Source organism: Neophocaena asiaeorientalis, unplaced genomic scaffold, assembly GCF_003031525.2.
Source record: "Neophocaena asiaeorientalis asiaeorientalis breed wild unplaced genomic scaffold, Neophocaena_asiaeorientalis_V1.1 scaffold400, whole genome shotgun sequence".
Lineage (NCBI taxonomy): Eukaryota > Metazoa > Chordata > Mammalia > Artiodactyla > Phocoenidae > Neophocaena > Neophocaena asiaeorientalis.
In genome coordinates this window covers 242,766-260,848 of record NW_020175089.1, presented here as the reverse complement: position 1 = coordinate 260,848, position 18,083 = coordinate 242,766, and the positions used below count along the sequence as shown (strand labels likewise).

Below are 18,083 nucleotides of genomic sequence, written 5' to 3'. Positions count from 1 at the left end.
ATATCAATTTGGGGACTAGCACCATCTTAACAATATTAAGCCTTCTGATCCATGAACACAAGCTATCTTTCCATTTATTTAGTTCTTTTAAAATTTTCTTCAACAATTTTTTGTGATTTTCCAAGTATATGTACTTATTTTGTTAAATGTATTCCTAAGTATTTTATTATTTTAGATTCTGTTATAAATGGAGTTGTTTACTTAATTTCATTTTTGGATTGTTCATTGCTTGGTGCATAGAAATACAATTGATTTTTATATATTGATTTTGTACCCTGTAAGCTTGCTGAACTCGTTTTTTAGTTCGAATAGCTTTTTAGTGGATTCTTTAGGATTTTCTATATATAAGATCATATCATCTGAGAATAGAAATAGTATTAAATACTTCTTCTTTCCAGTCTGGATGCCTTTTTATTTCACTTTCTTACCTAATTAGCCTGGCTAGAATTGGAGAAATAATAACATCTTTATCTTCACCTACCTCTAACTGAAACTTTACATTCCCTTCGATTATGAAAATAGACAACAATCCATAGTAATGTTAATGATACCTCTGACACTGATATAAATCACAGATATCTCATTACTTTTGTTAGAGATCTCTCAAAATATTCTTATGATTATCGGCACTTTGAAACTATGTAGTTATCCAACTTGTCATTATATCCCATAATTTAATACATTAATTAAAACAAATAATATCACATATTTCCCGTATTTTGATAACTATAGCTCATTTAGTTGGTTTTTCATTATTATTTTGTGCATGTAAGAGCATAAACAAGTCCCAGAGAAGATGGTCATGTCAGGAAGTCATAGATGTCCCAGAGCCTGGAATCTAGAGAACACTTGCTCTTCCCTGCTCCTCATTAGGGTTATCCACAGGGCAGGGATATTCTCTTCAGTCCTTGAGATCCTCTACCTAAAAGCCTATCTCCTAAGTTAGAAATGGGGATAAATAAGTATTCAGTATCCTGAATAGTGGTTTTCTTAGTCTTTATAAAAATAACTAACAAAGTAAACTCCTTCTGCACTTTTGTCCCATCAGGTACCTTCTCAAACCAGATTTCATGAGACGGCCCGATCGAACATTTGATCCCTTCTCTGAGACGCCTGTTGATGGGGTTATTGCAGCCACTTGCTCGGTGCAGGTAAGGTGCTTGCTTTTCACAGAATAGTATAAATGTGTATGCAGGTGGTCCTGGGAAAGTCTTAAGAAATTACAACGAAAATATTTAATGTTGGGACTTCCCTGGTGGTCCAGTGGTTAAGACTCCATGCTCCCAATGCCTGGAACTAGATCCCACATGCCGCAACTAAGAACCCACGTGCCCACTAAGACCCAGTGCAGCCAAATTAAAAATAAATAAATAAATTTAATGTCAATTTGCAAGATCAGTGTGTGGCTCTCAACTTTGATTTTAAATTCTTTCTTTTTTTCTTGAGAAACATGTTTTTCTACTAGTGACATTATTAGCTGCTTTTAATGAAAAACACCAGATCAAAAAGTATCCAGTAGAGGCTGTGGAGCAACGGGAACTCTCGGCCATTGATGGTGGGAATGCAAAATGATGAAACCGTTTTGGAAAACAGTTTGGCAGTTTCTCACAAAACTCAACATACTCTTACTATATGATCCAGCAAGTTGTATTCCTTGTTATTTACCCAAATGAATTGAAAACTTATGTCCACACAAAAACTTAACAGGGATGTTTTTAGCAGCTTTATTCATAACTGACAAAATTTTGAAAGTAACCACGGTGCCATTTAGTAGGTGAATGGATAAATAATCAGTGGCATATCCAGACAGTGGAATATTATTTAGTTCTAAAAAGAAATGAGCTATTGAGTCATGAAAAGACACGGATGAAATTTAAATGTACATTACGAAGTGAAAGAAGCCAGTCTGAAAAAGTGACACACTGTGTGATTCCAACTATATAACATTCCGGAAAAAGGCAAAACTATGGAGATGCTAAAAAAGATCAGGAGTTGGGGGGAGGGATTAGCAGGCAGAGCACAAGGGATTTTAGGGCAGTGAAACTATTCTGTATGATACTACAATGGTAGATACGTGTCATTATACATTTTTCCACATCCATCGAATGTACAACACCAAGAGTAAGCCCTAAATGTAAACTATGGACTTTGGGTGATAATGAAGTGTCAATGTAGGTTCACTGATTGTAACGAGTATACTACTGTGGTGTGAGATACACATAGTGGGGGAAGTGGTGGGTACGGGGACAGGGGTATGTGAGAACTCTGTACTTTCTTCTCAACTTTGCTGTAAAGCAAAAATGGCTATAAAAAATAAAGCTTATTAATGAAAAGATACCTACTATATGATTCCACTTATACTAAATTCTAGAAAATGCAAACTAATGTATAGTAACAGAAAGTAAATCAGTTGTTTCCTCTAGACAGAGGTGGAAGAAAGGATGAATTACAAAAGGGCACAAAGGAACTTTGGGAGTTGTTGAAAATATTTATTGTCTTAATTGTGGTGATAGTTTTACAGATGTGCTCATGTGTAAAAACTGATCTCATTGTACACTTTAAACATGTACAGTTTATTTTATGTCAGTTATACCTCGAAAAACTGTTTCACAATTATTAGCTATTAGATAACATGAAAAAACCTAATAAATGGCTGTCGTCATTTGGAAAATAAATGAAAAATAGTCTCTCCATAGATTTAAAATAGATAAAATTTAATACTGGTCTTTACAAAAAATAACACTGTCCTGTATGAAGATTGTCAACATCAGTTTAGCATTGCTTTTCTTTCTGTGTGTCTCAAGACTTTTGAAAGAATTCAGTAAAAGTGTGGCATGACAGAATTTCAGAGCTATGAAGTGACCTTAGGGCATATTTGAATCCATTGCTTCATTTCATAGGTGTGGGCACTTAGGTGAAGATGCTGTGGACAGTATTGTTTTGTAATAGATGATTCATGTATAGTTCGCTCTTTCTTTTTCTAGGCAGTTCTCGGAGGCAGAACCTCTGCCTAGAATAGTTTTTTGCATGTAGTTCTTGTTCAACCATGTTTTAGTTTAATAAGGAATGAATACATTATTTCCATAGATAATTAAAATTTCTAAAGATGAACAGAGAATCTCTTCCTTCCAGATTATTCTTTGCTACTGATGATTACACTGACTTTACTTCTCTCTCATCCTATTTCTATAGGTCATATCAGGTCAGTTCTTATCAGATAAAAAAATTGGCACATATGTAGAAGTGGATATGTATGGGTTGCCCACCGACACTATCCGGAAGGAATTCCGAACACGCATGGTGATGAACAATGGACTCAATCCAGTTTACAATGAAGAATCATTTGTATTTCGGAAGGTAGGGTATTTTCAATGTGTCAGACTCACTCTGCTAAGTTGGGAACTACATTTTAGTGTAGAGACACTACATGATATAGGGACAGTTATTCAACCCTAAATGTGTTCTTCTAATGCATGAGTTCTGCAGCCATCATATGATTGTTGTTTCAGTTTGTCCCTGTCCTCCTCTTGGCTCTCCTTCCTCCTTGGAGGAGCCCACCTCCCACATGGCAGTGCCCAAGCCCCAGGTTAGCAGTCTACTCAGAGGGAGCCCTACAGGTGGACAGCCTCACATGTGGGAGAGCTCTTCCCTGCCCTTGTGGCAGCTGGTGACTTGCACTGTTCCTTTAGCCAAGACGACGGGTAGGATGTTGCACCTAGACTGAGGCCAATAAATGTCCTTAAATGGGTCAGTTGGTATTGCCCTGTGCCTCCAGAAAGTGTGGTCCCCATTGCTACCCACAGGTCCTGTGGGTCGTGTGCTGTTTTTGTTTTTTATCTCCTTATTATACCTTGATCCTAAGACCAATCAGTCATTCTCTATAATGATGCAGTTTTTAATCTTGTAACCATTTTTAAAAAATTTGTTTTATGTATTTATTTTTGGCTGCGTTGGGTCTTCGTTGCTATGTGCAGGCTTTCTCTAGTTGCAGCGAGTGGGGGCTACTCTTTGTTACGATGCACAGGCTTCTCATTGCGGTGGCTTCTCTTGTTGTGGAGCACGGACTCTAGGCATGTGGGCTTCAGTAGTTGTGGCTCACAGGCTCTAGAGTACAGGCTCTGTAGTTGTGGCGCACGGGCTTAGTTGCTCTGCGGCATGTGGGATCTTCCTGGACCAGGGCTCGAACCTGTGTCCCCTGCATTGGCAGGTGGATTCTTAACCACTGAACCACTGGGGAGGCCCTTAATCTTGTAACCATTTTTTTTCCAGTTGTTTCTCTTTCATCAATGGAAGATGTATTGAAAAATCCATGCACTGGCAGTGCTATCTCAAAAATGCCTGTTTCTTTCTCACTTGTTCTGTTATCCAACCAAAATGCTTTCTTGCTTCTTCTTCAGGCACAGGTTTTCCAAGTGTTGTATGACATACGTATGTCATGCAACACAGATAATCAGCTTTTTATCTTAACAAAAATAGGGATTATCAACCTCAGAATTGGCTAACTTGTTTACAGAAAGCATATTACAGAAGATCAATATAGTTCAATAAATCAAGCCATTTTGACGTGTAGGCGCTCCCTGTTACGTGAATACCATTATCCGTACAACACCCTCTCCCCATTTTCACCTTCTCTTCTAAAATAAGAGTGTAGTGTGAATTGCATACACAGCTGTGATGTGTCTTTTTTTTCTTCCCATGTCTTTCAATTTGTTATAGCTGGATCTGTTGTCAGTATGGTCAGTGTTTTGGAACATAATGAATAATCCCTACACACATTTCTAGAAATTCAGAAAGCTGGCTTCAGGCATTGTTTTTGATGCATAGGGAAATATCAGAGTGGGTTTTTCATGCAGTATTACTGGCCCCAGAAACAAGACGCCAATTTTGTGTCCTCCCCTGTTCTTTAGAAGTTACAATACGTTGCCTTTCATTGATACCAAGTGTTTTAACTTTAGTTTCCTTCTTGCTGGTATTGTTTTTGTTCATTGTGCTAATCTCACAAGGTAAGCCCCCATTCACCACGTGAGGAACAACATAGTGACTGAAGTTGGATGCATTTCATCTTGGTTTCTCCTGTTCATCTTCATGAAGTTGGAATTAAATTAATACCTCTAGGCATAAATAAGCAACCAGTTCATTGTCTAGCTTTAGACATAGTGCTCAAATCAGACGAGATATCTTAGCGGCTCATAGCCAATAAATAGGCATTCTTTTTTTTTATTTTTTATTTTATTTGTGGTACGCGGGCCTCTCACTGTTGTGGCCTCTCCCATTGCGGAGTACAGGCTCCAGACGCGCAGGCTCAGCGGCCATGGCTCACGGGCCCAGCCGCTTCGCGGCATGTGGGATCTTCCCGGACCGGGGCACGAACCCGTGTCCCCTGCATCGGCAGGTGGACTCTCAACCACTGTGCCACCAGGGAAGCCCTAAATAGGCATTCTTGATTAAAAAACATAGGATTTTTTTTTTGTCATGTTGCTCTTTAATATCTGAATAGGGCTTCTGCTATCTGAGCTCAGATGTTTTGGCCATGTATTAGGTTTGGGGTTGGCAAGAGTAGATGTCTTGGGTATATGTTAATGTTGATTTTTGTTGGTGTTTTTTTGTTTTGTTCTGTTTTTGTTTGTTTTGTTTTATTTGTTGTGCTGCACAGCTTGCGGGATCTTAGTTCCCTGACCAGGGATCAAACCTGGGCCCTTGGCAGTGAGAGCACAGAGTGCAAACCACGGGACTGCCAGGGAATTCCCTATGTTAATGCTTCTAGCTGCCCCATCTTACTCTATTTAATATCCCAAAATGTGTTAAAAACTGAGGTGTGCAAGGAAAAGGGGAAATCTAAATTTATATATAGATTGTCTTTTATACATGAGGTGTTTCTTCAAAGATACTTTCCATATTCTTAAAAACAGAGTTTGATGTCAGAAGCAGCCCAGGTAGTAGACAGATCACAGGACTAGAAATCAGGAGCCCCAGTATCTAGGCCCAGCTGTCACTGGCCATCTCTGACATAAAGGAAAGTCACTTTATTTCTTAGGGTCTCCTTTTGCTCATCCATTACATGGGTGGGACGGGGAAAGATGCCAAGGATTGGAGTAGTCATCTTTCACATCCATTCATTCCATCTAAAATTTTCAGGAAATGATTTCCAGGAAATAAATTCCAACCTGTTCCAATTGCCTTTCTCAATGGCTTGGGCATTGTAGCTTATACAGTATGCTTTAAGAACGCAAATTGGCCATTGGCTTATTTTCACCATAAAGAAGCCTTTCAGAACATTATGAATATACTCCAGATTCCTAGAGTTGTAATTCTTGGGAGCTGCATTCCAAAAAGCAACAAAAAGTACCATTTCTTGTTTGCAGGTGATCCTCCCCGACCTGGCAGTCTTGAGACTTGCAGTGTATGATGACAACAACAAGCTGATTGGCCAGAGGATTCTGCCACTGGATGGCCTCCAAGCAGGCTATCGACACATTTCTCTTCGAAATGAGGGAAATAAACCTTTATCACTGCCAACAATTTTCTGCAATATTGTCCTTAAAACATATGTGCCTGATGGATTTGGAGGTTAGTTAAACTTTTAGAATATTTTGTGTGTGTGTGTGTGTGTGTGTGTGTATTTCCCCCTCAATTGCACAATTATAAGCTATTTCAACAATTGTTAAAAAGTCTTTTGCTGACAATGCTGCCAGCCCCTATAGTATTGAAGAAATCAGGGATAATTAGTAACCTCAGGTCTCCTAGTAAGAAATGAAAGGGCAAGTCTAGATTATCTTTAAGGTTCTTTCTTATTTTAAAATACTGTAATTTTATGTTGTTTTTCAACTTTCACAAATACATTTGTGAAAAATATATTTACACCATCACTCAAAGTGAGGAAAGACATGAATGATGTAAAACCTTAGATATCTTGTCAACTGGTTTCACTAAAAAGATTTAAATTGAACTCAACTATCAACATGCCTGGATTTTTTTTTTTTCCAAATCACAGGAGAGTTCATCCTCGCACAAAATCCAGCCATCAGTCCATAAAAGACCACCTTTGGTTATACTAATCAATGGGAAGCATCAAAAGTTGGACCAAGTCATAGGATTTTGCTTAAACCCAAACATATTAGTTTTCATAACCCCCACTGTGCCAAGAACATTAAAAGGAAACAAAGATCCTCTATATTTTCAGAGTCTGTTGAACCAGGAAACAGTATACAAAGTACATCAAATTAACAAGGGCTCAAGTCCTGACTCTCCACTGCTAGCTGAGTGACCATGAGAGAGTGACATCACCTTTCAAACACCTCATTTCCTGGCCTGTAGAGTAAAGGTACCATTACTGTCTCCCTCATAGCATCCTTATGAAGTGTGTGCTCATCATTACAGTATATAACATAACAAGGCATATATGCACACACATGTATCTGGCTCTAGATGAAGGTCTAGTTTCTGTGCTATACTGGAATACATCACAGTCTTGTTTGGGGAACTTTAGGTTATTTTGTTGTGTGTTTTTAACAATGCAGACTTCTCTGGAGGGCAGATTTTCTGCAACTAATGCTCAACATTAACAACTTGATTGCAGGTTTAAAAAGTAAAGTCAGCCATGAGGATTTTTCAGTTGAGAAATCAAGAGTAAAGATTCCTTCCCCCTTCCCTTTGCTTTTCGTGGAAAAGGAAGTCTATTAGAAACTGCAACACAGAGTAACAGATAATGAGCACATGGAAGAGTCTGAGACTGGGTGCTGTGGGGCTGGGTAAACGGGTCAGAAAAGAGCCAGGGAGATCTGCATGGGTGTTGAGAAGCATGTGATGGCCACAGGGCATCAGCAGATGGATTAAATCAGGTTCCACATACTTGCACTTAGGAAGCAGGCAGTGCATAATACCTAATATGTTTTAAAGACAATTGTATAAACAAATATGTTGGAAGACTTAAAAGGCTTTGCCTTTACATGTGTTCCTTTTCAAACGAAACTCTAATTTACTCCAGGGAAATGGGCTGTTTGAATAGAAAAGGATCTTCATGACATTTTTTTCTTTTTTTCCTTAGATTCTTTATATATGTGTTAGCATACGGTATTTGTTTTTCTCTTTCTGACTTACTTCACTCTGTATGACAGACTCTAGATCCATCCACCTCACTACAAATACTCAATTTTGTTTCTTTTTATGGCTGAGTAATATTCCATTGTATATATGTGCCACATCTTCTTTATCCATTCATCCGATGATGGACACTTAGGTTGTTTCCATCTCTGGGCTATTGTAAATAGAGCTGCAATGAACATTTTGGTACATGACTCTTTTTGAATTATGGTTTTCTCAGGGTATGTGCCCAGTAGTGGGATTGCTGTGTCATATGGTAGTTCTATTTTTAGTTTTTTAAGGAACCTCCATACTGTTCTCCATAGTGGCTGTATCAATTCACATTCCCACCAACAGTGCAAGAGTGTTCCCTTTTCTCCACACCCTCTCCAGCATTTATTGTTTCTAGATTTTTTGATGATGGCCATTCTGACTGGTGTGAGATGATATCTCATTGTAGTTTTGATTTGCATTTCTCTAATGATTAGTGATGTTGCGCATTCTTTCATGGGTTTGTTGGCAACCTGTATATCTTCTTTGGAGAAACGTCTATTTAGGTCTTCTGCCCATTTTTGGATTGTGTTGTTTGGTTTTTGTTATTGAGCTGCTTGTAAATCTTGGAGATTAATCCTTTGTCAGTTGCTTCATTTGCAAGTATTTTCTCCCATTCTGAGGGTTGTCTTTTGGTCTTGTTTATGGTTGCCTTTGCTGTGCAAAAGCTTTTAAGTTTCATTAAGTCCCATTTGTTTATTTTTGTTTTTGTTTCCATTTCTCTAGGAGGTGATTATAAAAGGATCTTGCTGTGATTTATGTCATAAAGTGTTATGAAGAACCTAGGGGTAAGACAGGAATAAAGACACAGACCTACTAGAGAATGGACTTGAGGATATGGGGAGGGGGAAGAGTAAGCTGTGACAAAGTGAGACAGTGGCATGGACATATATACACTACCAAATGTAAAATAGATAGCTAGTGGGAAGCAGCCGCATAGCACAGGGCGATCAGCTTGGTGGTTTGTGACCACCTAGAGGGGTGGGATAGGGAGGATAGGAGGGAGGGAGATGCAAGAGGGAAGAGATATGGGAACATATGTATATGTATAACTGATTCACTTTATTATAAAGCAGAAACTAACACACCATTGTAAAGCAATTATACTCCAATAAAGATGATTAAAAAAAAAAGAGAGAGCAATGAATAGAAAAGGAAAAGGTATAGTTTGTTGAGCTCCTACTTTGTGCCAAGCACGTTACATAGAATCCAGAAATGTGAAATTGTTCAGAATGAATGTGAATATATGTAGGTGTATACTGAAGAAATGTCTGTGTTTATTATCTGGCTTATTACTAGTGTCAATATTTATGTAAGTATTGATTCAAATTTCCAAAAATCATCTTGCAAGTGTTCTTTCATAACAGTGTCATTGTAGTATTTCTATCAGAAGCATCAGAAATTTCTGTACTACGTTATCCTTGATGGGATTCTGCAGTTGACATCTTAACCTCAGATATGACATTCAAAGAGTGTTTATTCAGAATTATCAGTCATTTCTTTTATATGTGAAGAAACCGAGGGCAGACATTATGAGGGTTTATTTAAGGGACTTACCTGAAAGTAACAAAATAAGAATATGAGAACTTTTTCCACATTTCTGATCTTCTTTACAGCCTCTTGATTTCCAAAATGCATTTGTATTTCATCTGCTTAACTAACCACCCACATTCAGGTCTGAACATTTTTGTACTGAGCCAGCACATTAGGAAGTCTACAGAGTCCCTGTTGCCTAGAACATTGATATTTGTTGATTCTATAGGAAAAAGTTCAAAATGAAATTCTACACCACTGCACTCCAGCATTTTCTGGGGAAAAAAGAAGGAAGTAGTCGATATACATCATCAGATTTTTATGTGGCTAAAGAGAGATAATATGAATTTATTCATTCATTCTGCAAATGTGTTCAGCGGGTTTTATTCTGTAAAAGGCAAAGTAGGTACAATATGTATCAGAAAGAGATTCTGACAACATAAAACATTTTTAAAGGGTCATTCATAAATCCACTGCACAGAGGGAACTCTGTTACTATATTGGTCCCTTTACTTCCAATCTCATTTCTTCTCTTTATTTTAATAAAATTGGATCTTACTATGCATACTCAGTTGGATTCACATTTCAGAGACTTAATTTTTTTTCACATAATGGAGAGTATTTTCTCCATGTCATGAATTATTCTTATTGGCTAGATGAGATTCCATTTTATATATGCTGTAATTTATCATGTTATTGAAACATCGAAGTCATTTCTATTTTTCTTTCTTATAAACAATATTGCATCTGAGAACCCTAAATGTAAAGCTTTGGAAATATTCGTGATTGTTTCCTGAAGATGAATTCTTTGAAATGGATTTGTTGCATCAAAGTGTGTATACATATTTAAAGCTTTAGATACAGGTTGACAAATAACCCATCAGCAGTGTATGAGCTATAACTTTTGTTAGCATTTACTAGTTTAAAAAGTAAAAATGGTATACCATTCATGTATTCATTTAAGATATTTTTTTCTCAAAAGAATAGATATTTTCAACAATTATTTAGTACCTACTCTATGAATAGCCTGAGTAAGAGATACAAGGTTGAAAAAGTCATGTACACTTAACCTCAAGAATTTTCCAACCTTGTACTCATATATATTTTCGTAAGCAGGCATATATGTATACGTAGATAAGTGTAACCTGTTCTGTAAATGCCCCAAGGGCAGTAGCCAGATGGTATTTGGAGCATTGAACCAAGGAGTGATTAATCAGAGTAGGGAGGTTTCAGTAGCTGTCTGGGCCTTGAAAGATGAATAATACATCACAGCAGAGAGGTAGACTGGATTTCTCTCCAGATAGGGAAGCAGCCCAGGCCAAGGCCTTGATGAGGAAAGTGCTGGACTTACTGATTCATTCTGAAGAAGCTGAAATACAGTGTGTTTGGCGTTAAAACTGAAAAGATCTGGTTCCTGTTTGAGGATGTGTCCTCAAAACCTAGTGTTAGTCAGCAAGAACAGTGTGCTGTTCCTGTTGAACAGTTTGGGCACCTTCAGGAAAATATTCTCATTGTCTGGGCACTAAGTAATTTGGTAAATTATGTCTTCTTGGCTTTTAGGTGGGTCAGTTTGTCTAAAATCACTCCATAATTTTAGATCCAGTTACAGAAGTAAGACCTCTTAGGCCTGACCAAGCTAAGTAAGTCCCAGCTTTTATAATCCACCAAATACTTACCCTAGGAATTATTTCTTTAATCAGATTTTAAAGGCAAACAATTTTTAAAATTATACTCTAGTGGCATGCAGCATTATTTGTATAAAGAAGATTAGAAACAACCTAATCCATCGCTAGGGATTGGTTAAATACATTACAGCCATTCTATAGAATACTGCGTTAACAGCCATTAAAAATAATAACATGGACATATATACACTACCAAACATAAAATAGATAGCTAGTGGGAAGCAGCCACATAGCACAGGGAGATCAGCTCAGTGCTTTGTGACCACCTAGAGGGGTGGGATAGGGAGGGTGGGAGGGAGGGAGATGCAAGAGGGAAGAGAGATGGGAACATATGTATATGTATAACTGATTCACTTTGTTATAAAGCAGAAACTAACACACCATTGTAAAGCAATTATACTCCAATAAAGATGTAAAAAAAACAAAAACAGGTAAATTCTCAATGAAAAATTAAACTTTGAATTTCTGTGCATTAAGAAAGTTAATGATAAATGTGTGAGTTGCACTAAAAAAATAATAATAACTTGGCACTCAGTATTTGAACATAGGAATATGACAGTGATATATTGCTGAGTGAAAAAATAAATTGCAAAACAATCTCATTATTATTTACAAAAAGCCCTATAACTCTGTTTATACATGTACATAAAATGCATAAAAAAATTCTAGAAGGATACATACCCAATGTTAATAGTGTAACCACTATCTGAGAGTAGGGGTGAAGGTTTAGTGGAGCTTCCCCATTGCATTGGACAGCGTCCAGGAACATCACAGAGAATTCACTGTCCAGTATGGCAGGACTCCACTTATTACTTCTGGAGTGTGGTAGTCAAAGTGGTATCTCGTCATTTCAAATCACGCATTTACAATTATGAGTCAGATTTAACTCATTTTGGTTTTTTTTTTTGTCACATATTCCTGTGCCTGCAAAAAACTCTAGTGCCTTTGGTTTGATTTTGTTTTAAATTGGGTTGCTCCTCTTATTCTTAAGTAATTGTTTAAATCAAATTTTAATTTACTCATAAGATCTCTTTCTATTAATTTCTAAAGTGGTCTCATATACATTTTAATGTCTAGATAAAGTGCTATGAATGTAAAGGTTGGAGATTCAAAGACTATCTATTTTTCTTGGCCTGAAAGAATGCTATTTCATTGAGGCCACATAACAGGTACATAAGAACACTGACGGAGCCCCTTGGCTGTCTAACCTTGGATGACTTAGCATAACATTTTGTTTTAGTGTCCTCATTGCAACTCAGCGATAATAGTAGGACCCTCCTCATAAGTGAAGATCAAATGAGCTCTTGGAATAGTACCTGACCAGAACAGCCCTCCATTAATTTTTTTTCATTTTATTTATTTCTAATGAGTTAAAGAAAACTCAATTGGTTCTATTTTCTTCTCCATAACTTTACCCTTTAATTGGCTGCAGTAAGTTATTTTGTCATAAGTAATTCATCATCCTAAGAAAAACCTCTTAATCCTGGGCTTGCTAAGAAGCTTCAGAATTCTAATGTATTAGTAATGTTACTATGATTGTCTTTAAGCATCAGCAACTCTGTATTCTGCATGATTTTTAAATGTATTTTAAATCTCAGTAATGTCAGGTGGGTGGTGTCATTTTATAGCAATAAGAAAAATGTTCTTAAAAGGCTTTTCCAAGTTAAGGCAGTTCTTTAGGGAGGGCTTGGGCTTTTGCAGGAGCTTCTGGTCATTTATTGGGCTTCTGTGCTATGAGGTCACCATATGATGATGTATCTCTACTAATGAGGCAACTAGGTACTTCTGCAATTGCTCAAAATACTTCTACTTTCTTGCATGCGGTACTCTTTAGACGCCTTGAACTCTGAGCTGACCCATTCCCTCCTGAACAGGAGATAGGTCCAGAACCAGTGTTTTCCACCCTGACCCTCTTCCACTTCTATGAGTTCCCTGTTTTCATTCCTCACCCCCTCGGGAGACAGAGGCAGGGAATTCCACCTTTCCTTCTCGTTACTATAACAACTCCCAAGATACACAAAGAGATAAGCAAAGAAAGATGATTCTGGAAGATTCTGAACTCTTCATAGATCTTTCTGTTCCTGAGCTGCCTAGATGTAAAGTATCTCTAGGCTTAAGAACAGAGATGAAGTCTCTCAGCTCTCGAAACTAAACTTGAACGTGAAAAAAAAATGGTAACATTTAGAAGAAGAATGACTAGGCATGAATCAAGCCTGAATCAAGCCTGAATTTTTTGTAATATTAGTTTTCTACTGAACATAGAGTAAAACAGTCCTCTCATTCACTTACACACACACACACACACACACACACACACACACACACAGTAGAAGTACTAGGTTGGGTGCTAAGGTGCATTTTCCTTTGTCAAATCCAGTGAGACTCAATGTGCTGGGTTGTCTTTGCTGCTTTTTCTGTAGTTGCAGGTACCACTGACAATGGCATTTACCTATCACAGCAACTTTGCCACTGTTAGCCACTGCTGTTGGTGACGGGAGACAGTTCCAAAGATGATGACAATTAAATGAGTGTCAGTATTACTTTTTTCCCATTCACTGTTGCTTTGATGGTTTTTATCGTTTGTATTTCTTTTATCATTACTGATTGGTAGTGAGGAAAACAAATAAGAGAGTCAAAACTATGCTTCCAGAGATCATGGATCACCAGTGTGATATTTGTGTCACTCCAAGCTGTATTTCATGAGCCTCTTGTCCCTTGTCCCTTGAGCAATGCTTATCACTGCTTCCACAGCTATAGATTATCTCTTCTACAACTAGGCTAATTTTATGTCAGCAAAGACGAAGTGGTTCTTTGTTTATTCGCCCAATTCCCCTTTCTGTCCCCCTTATGATTAAAGATACAGCATGGGGTGGGGGTGTTTCTTGTTCACTTGCCCGGTATCTTAACAGGGTTGCTTTCCAGCCTCTTTGCAAAGATAACTGGCCATTTCTTACATCAGATGGTTCCAGAGGAGGAGCAACATTTATTAATATGCCATTTGTAGGGTATGACCTCAGAATTTGCCAATACAATTTAAAGGTTTTCCATTTTGTCCTGTCCTTCGTGGATGCTAAAATGTCTCATTCTTTCTATCAAATATTTGTTGAAAAACCGATTCACATAGCAGTGATATCCATTTTTATGACCTCTTCTGAACTACAGAAAATATTAGTTAGAACACCAAGAAGAAAAGCTCTAGTGGGAAGGGGGCAGGATGGATTATGGTGAAATACGTTGGGAGTTGCTAGGCTAAGTGAATTTATACATGTATTTATTGCATAGTTCCTTGAGATGCTCTGTGAATGTCTGAGAAGAGGGGAGACGTGAGGATTTCACGATCTTATTCAACCACAAGATCTTCTGGCATCTGAACCTTCTGTATCTTCTAGCATTCCTGGAAATGCAGTTTGGGAAATGATCAATCATTTGGTAGAAGCTAAAAGAGCTAATCCAAAATCATAGTTATAGAATTTGTTGATCTTTACTAGCATCATTTTGAAGCCAACAGGGAACGTGTATTTCTCTGCTGCCTTTACCTGTTGATGAGATAGAAACAGTAGAGTGGGGAACAGAAGGGAACCTGGGCCAGGAGTGAGCACACGGAGGGAGGGAAGGGTGTCACAGGTGCCATAGTTGGTGCTCACCACTGAAGCACCCACGTGCCTTGAAAAACAGTGGTTAAACAAACAAGCAAACAAACAAAACCCAGAGTTCTCCTAAAAAGCCAATAAGTATCTGGAAGTCTGTACTAAGGAACCGCCATTTTCTTTGCAGTTCTTGGGGATACCTAAATTGATGCTTTCAACTCTATATGGAAGTGAGAAAACATGGGCAGGAAGGAGGGAGGAGAAAAACAGGAATATACATGGAAACTCTTCATCAGGAGACCAGCTATTTGGAAATGGCACTAAACCCCAAAATGTTGGTATTTTTAAAAAATATAAATAAGTAAGACTGGTAGACTTCAAACAACAGAAACTTTTATTCTCTCACAGTTCTGAAAGCTAGAAGTTTGAAATCAAGCGGTCAGCAGGACCATGCTCCTTCTGGAGGCTCTTAGGAAAATCCTTCCTTTCCTCTTCCCAGACCCTCCTGGTGGCTGCCCACAGCCCTTAGTGTTCCTTGGCTTGTAGCTGTATCACTGCAATCTGCCTCCATCATCACCTGGCCTTTCTTCTCTTTGTCTCTGTGTGTTCTGTCCTCTTCTTATAAACATACTAGCCATGGGATTTAGGGCCAGCCTTAACCCAGAATGGTTTCATCTCAGACCTTAACTAATTACATGTGCAAAGGCCCTGTTTATGAATAAGGTCACATTCTGAGGTTCTGGGCAGACATGAATTTTTTGAGGTGGTATTCAACCCAATGTGCCCTCTTGATTCTGCTTTATTTTCTCGATACTCATTTTTTCCATTAATTATTCTTCAATAACTATTTTAAAGCTTATTAGGTAAAACGTTTGTTAGGAATGCCCATCGGCATATATGTTGTTATATTATATATCTGAACTACTAATTTCTGATTTTAAAATGATGAAGAAATCATTTTTTGCACTAACATATTCCTTGCAAAGTCATCTTTTATAGAAAAATTGAAAGTCCATATAAATATCTAGCAGTGGGGAGTAGTTTTATACATAAACTCAATGGAACATTGTCTACTCACTAAAGATAATTTTCAAAGCTCTACATATATAACCTAATACATCTAAAAAGCATATTATATAATTTTTTCTTCCAGTTGTATTGAGATATAATTGACATACAGTGCCATCTAAGTTTAAGGTGTACAGCATAATGATTTGGTTTATATACATCATGAAATGATTATCACTAAATAAGTTTAGTGAACATCCATCATCTCATATAGATACAAAATTAAAGAAATAGGAAAGAAACCTTTTCCTTGTGATGAGAACTCTTAGGGTTTATTCTCTTAACAACTTTCATATTTAACGTACAGCACTGTTAATTATGTTTATCATGTTGTACATACGTCCCTGGTACTTATTTATCTTATAACTAGAAGTGTGTGCCTTTTGTATAGCCACTCTGACAGGTGTGAGGTGATATGTCATTGTGGCTTTGATTTGCATTTCCCTGACGAGTTGTGATGTTGAGCATCTTTTCATGTGTCTGTTGGCCATTTGTATGTCTTCTTTGGAAAACTGTCTATTCAGATCCTTTGCCCTTTTTTTTAAATCAGGTTGTTTGTTTTTTTGATGTTGAGTTGTATGAATTCTTTGTATATTTTGGATATTAATCCCCTGTCAGATTTATCGTTTGCAAATATCTTCTCCCACTCAGTAGATAGTACTTTTGTTTTGTTGATGGTTTCCTTCACTGTGCAAAAGTCTTTAGTTTGATATACTCCCATTTGTTCATTTTTGCTTTTGTTTCCCTTATGTGAGGAGTCATATCCAAAAAAATATTACTAAGACTGATGTCAAAGAGCTTACTGCCTATGTTTTCTTCTAGAAGTTTTTTGGTTTCAGGTCTTACATTTAAGTCTTTAATCCATTTTGAATTTATTTTTGTGCATAATGTGAGAAAGTAATCTAGTTTCATTCTTCTGCATGTAGCTGTCCAGTTTTCCCAATACCATTTATTGAAGAGTCTGTCTTTTCCCCATTGTATATTCTTGCCTCTTTTGTCATAGATTAATTGCCCATATAAGTGTGGGCTCGTTTCTAGGCTCTCTATTCTGTTCCATTGATCTATGTATCTGTTTTGGTGCCAGTACCATACTATTTTGATTACTGTCGCTTTTAGTATAGTTTGAAATCAGGGAGTGTGATACCTCCAGCTTTAATTCTTCAAGATTGTTTTGACTATTTGGGGTCTTTTGTGTCTCCATATGAATTTTGGAATTATTTGTTCTAATTCTGTGAAGAACGTTATGGTATTTGATAAGAATTACATCGAATCAGTAGATTGCCTTGGGTAGTATGGTCAATTTTACCAATATTAATTCTTCCAATCAGGAACACAGTATATCTTTCCATCTGTTTGTGTCATCTTCAATTTCTTTCATCAGTGTCTTTACTTTTCCAAGTATAGGTCTTTTACCTCCTTATTTAGGTTTATTTCTAGGTATTTTATTCTTTTTGATGTGATTGTAAATAGATTGTTTTCCTGCTTTCTCTTTCTGATAGTTTGTTGTTAGTGTACAGAAAAGCAACAGATTTATGTATATTAACTTTGTATCCTGCAACGTTACTGAATTCATTAATGAGTTCTGGTGTTTTTTGGTGGCATCTTTAGACTTTTCTATGTATAGTATCGTGTCATCTGTAAACAGTGACAATTTTACTTCTTCCTTTGCAATTTTGATTCCTTTTTCCTGTTTGATTGCTGTGGCTAGGACTTCCCATATTGTTTTGAATAAAAGTGGCAAGAGTGGGCATCCTTGTCTTATTCCTGATCTGAGAGGAAATGTTTTCAGCTTTTCACTATTGAATATGATGCCAGCTGTGGGCTTGTCATATAAGGACTTTATTATGTTGAGGTATGTTCCCTCTATACCCAGTTTGTTGAAGGTTTATAATCATAAATGGATGTTGAATTTTGTGAAAAGTTTTTTCTGCATCTATTGAGATGATTGTGTTACTTTTTTAAAATTTAATTTTATTTATTTTGATACAGCAGGTTCTTATTAGTTATCCATTTTATACATATTAGTGTATATATGTCAATCCCAATCTCCCAGTTCATCACACTACCATCCCCACCCCCT

General features: G+C 37.2%; 1 protein-coding gene across 1 annotated transcript in view; it reads left to right on the top strand.

The window, feature by feature from the left end:
• Positions 1-18,083, top strand: part of PLCB4 (phospholipase C beta 4) — a 266,535-nt gene that overhangs the window by 209,833 nt on the left and 38,619 nt on the right. Inside the window, exons 24-26 of the mRNA XM_024764269.1 lie at positions 1,049-1,151; positions 3,193-3,357; positions 6,363-6,567. Of these exons, the coding sequence (XP_024620037.1) occupies positions 1,049-1,151; positions 3,193-3,357; positions 6,363-6,567 (473 nt within the window). The remainder of the gene's footprint in view (positions 1-1,048; positions 1,152-3,192; positions 3,358-6,362; positions 6,568-18,083) is intronic.